This window comes from Lepidochelys olivacea (assembly GCF_965140295.1).
Source record: "Lepidochelys olivacea isolate rLepOli2 genome assembly, chromosome: 1".
In the NCBI taxonomy this organism is placed as follows: Eukaryota; Metazoa; Chordata; order Testudines; family Cheloniidae; genus Lepidochelys; species Lepidochelys olivacea.
The window spans coordinates 134,705,327-134,712,817 of NC_140411.1; the positions used below are offsets into that span (position 1 = coordinate 134,705,327).

General features: G+C 39.9%; 1 protein-coding gene across 1 annotated transcript in view; it reads left to right on the forward strand.

The window, feature by feature from the left end:
- CLCN4 (chloride voltage-gated channel 4) overlaps positions 1–6,749 on the forward strand; it is a 52,314-nt gene extending 45,565 nt beyond the window's left edge. Inside the window, exons 11-12 of the mRNA XM_084625672.1 lie at positions 4,188–4,404; positions 6,148–6,749. Coding sequence (XP_084481798.1) covers positions 4,188–4,404; positions 6,148–6,238 — 308 coding nt within the window. The 3' untranslated portion in view covers positions 6,239–6,749. The remainder of the gene's footprint in view (positions 1–4,187; positions 4,405–6,147) is intronic.
- Positions 6,750–7,491: the final 742 nt, after the last annotated feature.

Below are 7,491 nucleotides of genomic sequence, written 5' to 3' on the forward strand. Positions count from 1 at the left end.
GACACCATCTGAAATTGGTATAAAAAGCTGAGAATTATACTTTTTGATGCTGCTGCTAAACAGCAACAAGGCTGGTTTGTTCACAGGGAGGCACATGGATGTGTGGTCCTGTCTCTAAGCTTTTTATTACTAGTGCAGAGTTAATTAAGAATTAAAGCTGGTCCACATTTTTCAACTGAAATATTTTCCTCTTATAAAATGGTTTCTGTGAAATCCAAATTTTCCACAGGAAAAAATGTGTGGTTTCCGGGGAGCTCTAATTAAAATCTCTTCTCGTAGGCCTGGGGCGAGTCAAGAATTAAAAATCAGCCAGGACTCGTTGGCTATATAGGACTCTGCTTCCCCCCATTTCCGCTGAGAGTGGGCTGCAATCGGGAGTAATGGCAACTGTTTGGAAACCATATGACTGATTCTGATCTCATATTACACCAGTTTTGCAATAAACTGTCTCTCTTGTTAATTTTCATGGTACATGGTGATTCTATATGATTTAATGTGTGTCTTTTATAAATCAAAATCCTGATTTAAATTTTATAGCTCAATAGGATTCTGTTCTATTCTATTCAGGCCCTGCACCATGGTATAGGAGAGCCTTCCAGAGGGCATGAAGTGCTATAACAAACATCATGTGTGTCTTTTCTCCTTCTTTATCTCTTCTTCCCCACAGGGAAAAAATTGCATGTTTTCTGGCATTTTTTATTAATTTTATTTTATTTTTCCATATTTTTATGTATATACGCATATACACTGTGCCATGTCTGCCTATTAGTGAAGGCAAGGCTGAAGAATTGCACCTTGCACTTGGAAGGGAAGGTGATGAGGTTTGCGGTGGTTCACGTTCTGGAGCTACAGACAGATTGGGGTTTTTTGTTGTTTTTTTTAAGTAAGCTGAGCCCATGAGCGCATTGAGGGTAAGACTAGAGATTGTGAACATAAATCAGTATTCAATGGGAATGTAGTGTAGTGAGCAGAGGACTGGTTGGATGAGTTCATGGTGGCCCATGATACTGAAGAGATGTTTTGCTGTGTTCTATACTGAGCACTTATGGTTGTGTGCGAGGAATATTGCATTGCTGAAATCCATTTGGAAGTAACAAAAGTAGATATTACTGAGGCCAGGTCTTCAGCCAGCAGGATTGGATGGAGTCTTCTAGCCAGCTGTAGAAGACAATTGTGAACACTACTATGTGAAAGCTTAATGTCAGTAAGGAATCCAAGAGCACTCCTAAACTCCAAGAGCTTAACCCTTGTTGGATGTGTTTTGTCAACCACAGGAGACTTCACTGTGGCTGTAAACTCCTCTGCCAACCAACATAACCTCCATCTTCTTCATTGATTTAACTTCAACCAGATGTTCTTTGTCCATGAACTGATCTCAGCCAAGTACTGAGCTAACTTAATGACAGTACAAAGGATAGATAGAGTTGTATGTCATCTGCATACTGTTGACATTTGAGCATGTAATGTCTTACTAATTCTGCTAGGCTGCATGTGAATAAGGATGGCAAGAGAACTGAGCCTCCAAGTGAGGATACTGGTGGCAGAGGGTGTTGGTGCTTATCACTGCACTTTGAGAGTGTTCCTGCAGAAAGGACTAAAGCCATGTTAGTGCAGTCCCCTGGACTTCCCTCAGGCAATATCTCATTATCCGCGTCAGTGGCCGCCTTCTAATACACGTTTAAATACGACTGACCTTGTCCACACCTAGGGCAACAGTTGTGTTTCACATCATGTTAGTTAAAACAGTTAACTTATTTTATCGTGGGATGCATTTCTCCAGTGTAGCTATACCCTGAAGAAATAATGCTTCTCTTCTGGTAGCAAAAGATGAAGGAGAGGCAAATTAGTCTGTCTAGCTAAGGAGACAAATGCACACTTTTAATGTAAAAATGGTATAATCAGATTGATTTTGCATTACCTAAGGCTAGCCGTGACTAGCTAACAAGTTTTTAAACCATTCTTGTGGACCAGGGCAAACAATGTTGAACACCATATTAGTTCAAACAAGATAACTAACAGGTTGGCTAACTCAGTGCACTTTTCCACTACAGCGAAATCCTCAGTATGGGATTTAAGCGCCACCTAGGTTAGACAAGCTGGGATTTGAAGCTCATGTGCATAACTTGGATCTGAGAGGCCATGTCCATATCTGGAGGGACTAATTCACCTTTAAATCTGACAGGAGTCGTCTTCTGTGGATTACTCTGGTTCAGGGGAGTCAGCAAATATAGTCACCCTTCCTTTGGGGCTGCTTTGCTCCTTGGACTAAGTTTTGTACACTCACTGACTGAAATATATCTGTGCAATTACTATATTTTATCATCTCTCAAACTTCCCAACCCATTTATACCCTATGTATAAATTTCACCCTATTTATGGTACTACTGAATTTAGATCAATATTAATGTACCGTTTGCAAAAGTACTGTCTCTAGAGACACAAATTTTACATCCAGGAGTAAAATAACAGCATGGGCTTACCAGTGTTGTCCAGTGTCATTGTCATTTTGGGGTGAGTAGTACTTTTGGAAAAATAGTAACCAAAATGTCATTGCCTGTTGCTTCCTGTGTAGATAAAGGAGGGAAAATAAAGAACCATGAATAAATCAGCTAGTTATGTGAGGAACATTTCTTGACCTGGGTCAGACTAAATGAACCACCTTCAGCTAGATGATGTAAACCCATAGCATAATATATCAAAGACCTGTGCACGCACATTCACTTTTGAAAGTCAGATGTATAAATCAAGACAAGAAAAGACAAGATTAGCATAATTCCTGTAAATTGCAGGAGGATGTGTAATATATGGGGTGAGATGGTTGAAAGTCACATGACAAGGTAATATTAGGTGTGAACTGGAGCGTTCTGATTTCAGTGATATTACAACAAAATGATCTTTAAGAGAAAAGTAATGTGGTGGGAATGTGTTGGAAATCATTACTGTATGCACATTACAAGTCACAGAGCAGGTTTTTGCGATTTGATTGATGGAAATGAGCTCCAAGAATATATATATTTGCACTGACTGTCTCCAATTTCCTGTGCCTCTCAAGAACAGAAACAACCTGAATCAATCAAAAAGGAAAATGGCTAGAATTAGCTATGATTTCTTTAAAAAAACAAAAAACAAAACAAAACCCACAAAAACCCAAGATGTGTTTGTACTAGGGAGAAGGGAGGTGTCTATCATCATTCTTGAGATTTCACCTCATCTGTTGTTAGCACCATACACTGCAGAGTACAAACGAACAGCCAGTGAAGAGAAAAGTGCAAAGGAAACCAGCCATTTCCACTTTAACAATAACTGTAAAGCAAATGGCTAGGGGTACACGTTAAGTGACAGGCTTGTAATAATAGTCATAAAAGCAAGGAGTAAACTTCACTTCGCAGCTTGATCAAGGTGCCAGTGAGAGGTTTTGATTTGGAACATGGGCAAATATGCACAGTTGAGAAAACTGAGGTGATCAAATTCATTTAGCTCAGCACTTTTCCCCCGCTATAGCTCCTTTTCCTTAAAGACAGAACCACACCTCCTTCCAACATGAAGCCTAGGTAAACAAGCTTTATATGAAGAAGTATCCAGAGGCTCAGGAGACAGAATCTGCCCCCCCACCCACCTCTGGGCAGGGCATGTGGTGGCTCAGCAATCCTGAAATAATGGCTATGTCTCCTACACACACCCTGAATGGGAGTTTGTCACTGGATCAGAGCACCGACCGAGTAACCATGCCCATAGACTGCCCCTCTGTGGTGGTGTAGAAGTCACAATGTCCAAATCCAGGTGCACATGTACTGCAGAAGTTCCACATTTCCATTATCTTGGAGGTCTTCCATACCTCGATGCCCTGGGTGAATTTCATACAGAGACTGCATTGTGCTACCTGCTAAAACCAATAGTGTAAAACATTTGAATTTAAGGAGAATGACGACAATGAACATCCCAATACAAGAAATAACATGTTCGTAAAGATATGTTAAGCAAAATAAAAGGGACTGGGACTGTCTTTATATTTGATTTGGGATAGGATTCTTTGAATGACTGTGGTGGCCCTGTGAAATGCAAATGATTTGCTCTGTAATCCCATGTTCTGATATCTTGGCATATTAAAAGCAAATGTAACCGTTCATTTCCAAGTAGGGATGTACATGAGTTTGGTCTACCATTTGTCTGATCTCCTTGTCCTCCAGAGAACGCAAGGCAGCGTCAGGATGGGGTGGTGAGCAATTCTATCATGTATTTCACTGAAGATCCACCAGAGCTCCCAGCCAACAGCCCTCACCCACTGAAGCTACGGCGCATTCTCAATTTGAGCCCTTTCACAGTAACTGACCACACACCAATGGAGACGGTGGTAGACATCTTTCGGAAACTTGGACTCAGACAATGTCTTGTCACACGCAGTGGGTAGGTATATATAGATGAACCAATGCGATTACGTACTTAAAGGGAAGGAAAGTGCCACACCAGCTTTGCTGTGGCTGTAATATATATAGCACTTTTGCTATTCAAACGAATTTATAAACAGTAGCTAACTCTCAACAGCCTATGAAGTCAGCTGGATAAGTATTATTATTTTCTCTAAAACTAAGATAGACAGGTCAAGTGGCTGCCCAAGGCAACAGAAAAAATCAGTGGCAGAGCTTGAATTAGAAGCAAAGATGTATTGGCTGCCATTGAGTTCATGCTCAGACCATGTTCCCTTCTCTGTAGTGTATTGTAATTTAGGTGCCATATCTAGGATAGGGGACAATAAAATACAGATACTATCAGGCTGATGTCCCAATATATTTTGTTTTTAAGCAAGCGCAAATGCAGAGTTGGCAAAATATCACTGTTTGTAAAGGGTTTGCTTGTTCCTAGGCTTCCAGCCAGACTGAAGTGCTCATGAAAAGCATGATATGGCTGACAACTGAGGAAAATAAATCTGCTCAGTTTTGTCTGAAAGCAAGGAAAAGTGAGTTAAAACTCTATGAGAGCCAGATGACAAAAAATGATCAGGAACAGAAACTGAATCAAAAGTGTGAAACAACAGTTTTGTCTGCACTGGGGAAATTTTCCTAACAGCTCAAACTGATTTTAAAACCTTTTGGAAACACAGTCTAGCCTGGGCTTTAGTGACCGGAATAAACAGAATAATATAGTGGCCCAATTCCTGATAAATCTGGGTGCCTAAAGTTTTGGCACCTAAATAAAACCTGCTTGCTTTTTCACAGGTGCTGAGTATCCACAGTCAATTTCAGTTCTGGGTGCTCAACATCTGTGAAAATAAAGCCTCTGATTTGAAATATGGATTTAGGTGCCTCCTATTAGGCACTCTGGCTTGGAACCTTTTGGTTTTGGTTTCTACCTCTAGCAGTTCTTGAAGCATCAGCCACAAATATCATTTTACAACTGAATCGAAAGGCAAATGGTTCTAAGAATGATGGGGTTCCAAAGTCCAGTATCTAACTATTTTCAAGAGTTGGAAAGGGAAGTATTCTGGCCCCTGAGGAGTCGTGAGATATTGGATATTAAAAATGTCTCACAACCAGCACTTGCATTGCTAGTTATAGCTTAATAAGGGGCAGATTCCAAAACTCTCACTCCCGTTGGATGGTAACTTCTTGTTTAGTTCCATTAAAGTCAATGGGAGTAAGGCGCTGTGCGGTGATGAATAAGGGCATCAGAATTTTTAAAAAGAACACACTCCCTGAAATTCAGCCTTGTGCAGAATGCCAGGACAAGTCATAGGCCCCACTTAGCCCCTGATTAGATGGTTTAAATGGTTTTGTGTTGCCTAGATCTTATGCTGGTAGCCCTCTGCTTGGGAGTGAATTTTATTCTGATAGAATTTAATTATTTTCTCAAACAAAATGATGTATTAATTACAGTTCTCACTTGAACACAGAGTGGAATAGATTCTCCACAAAAGGGGAGAGAGAACCAAAGCACTTCATTTTTATAATGGACATGATTTTTATTGTCTTGGTGGTGGTCATGAGGTGGGAATAGTTTTTTTTGTTTTGCTTAGTTTCCAAAATGATGATTAAAAACAAACTGGAGATCTACAGCTGCATATGGAAGCTTTCGAAACAGGACCCTGCAGCAGAACAGGAAAAATAGATGAGAGATAAGATGATTCACCTTTGCTTTCTTTTTCTCTTCTAGAAGGCTGCTGGGCATCATAACTAAAAAGGATGTGTTAAGACATATGGCTCAAATGGCAAATCAGGACCCTGAATCTATCATGTTTAACTAGACTGGTAACAGAAGATGGGAAGAAATAACCTTGAAGGAATCTCTCCTAGATTAACACAAAGGCTGCATACAGTATTTTGTTTTGTTTAAAGAGAAAAATACAGTGATGAGTGGCCCAAAACTAAGCTACAACAGAGAGGATTGGATGCAGGATGAGACTTATTTAATCAGGTAGTCAGGTTAGACGCTGTCTATAGCTGCAAACATCAAGCTATATTTCTTCAGTGAGTTTCCTAACAGCTCTGCTGGTATATGTGATATGGTTTGAAGTGATATAGGTTTAAATGATATGGTTTGAAGACAAGGAGCCAGGAGTACTGGAGAACACACCAACATTCACACTAACTTATTAGACAGGTGCGAAGACTAGCAGATATTTATAAATAAGTTAGTACCAACTGTAAACCTTTGTGTTCCAAACTAGATAACCGAGCATGTATGATTCACATTGATTTACTTGTTACTGATGTCATGGTTATTTATTTGCTACTGAATTATACTAAAATATTTTCATGGAAAAAAATCGTCCTATTTACTGAGAAGTTTGTCATCTTCATTTATTTTTGTAAAAGTTAATTGAGACTGGAGTGGAACTAAAGCTGTAGAATACACTTTTGTTCACTTTAAACATCCTGTCCTTTGTTTCCTGCTTTAAGCCATTCAGGTTTACTCAGTTTAGCAGTTTTGTCAATCAGCTCTCTTCTGTTATTTTTAAAATGAAGAGACTGATTTGTAAGGATTCTTTATTTCTCTGTGCAAAAATTGGCAAATTGGTACTGTAATATTTAGTATGATGTAGTTTGCTATAACTATGGAAAAACCGTAAAAAGCTCGGGGAAGATTTTCAAAGGCACAAAGGACAATTAGGTGCCCAACTCTCACTGAAAATCAATGGGCACCAATCTCCCACCATGTAAATAGAAAAACAGACAAATGAAGCTCTGCAGTGATTTCTTCCCTGCTCCAGTTTATTCCTTATTCCTCCCTGGCAATGGTTTGCACTTTCTAAGAAATCACTTAAATTAACATAGTGTAACACTGACAGACCCCAGTCAGCGGCAGGCAGGATTGAACCTGGGACCTCTGGAGCTTAATGCCTGAGCCAAAAGTCACATGGCCTTTAGCTAAGGCTGTAGGGCAGACTCATGAATCTCTCCGTAATGGTCTTGGTGCCATTAGATGGGAAAGAGCACCACACCCAGGGGTTGTGTGGGTTACATACTTCCCCTAGCTGAGGAAGCACATTCTGAGCTT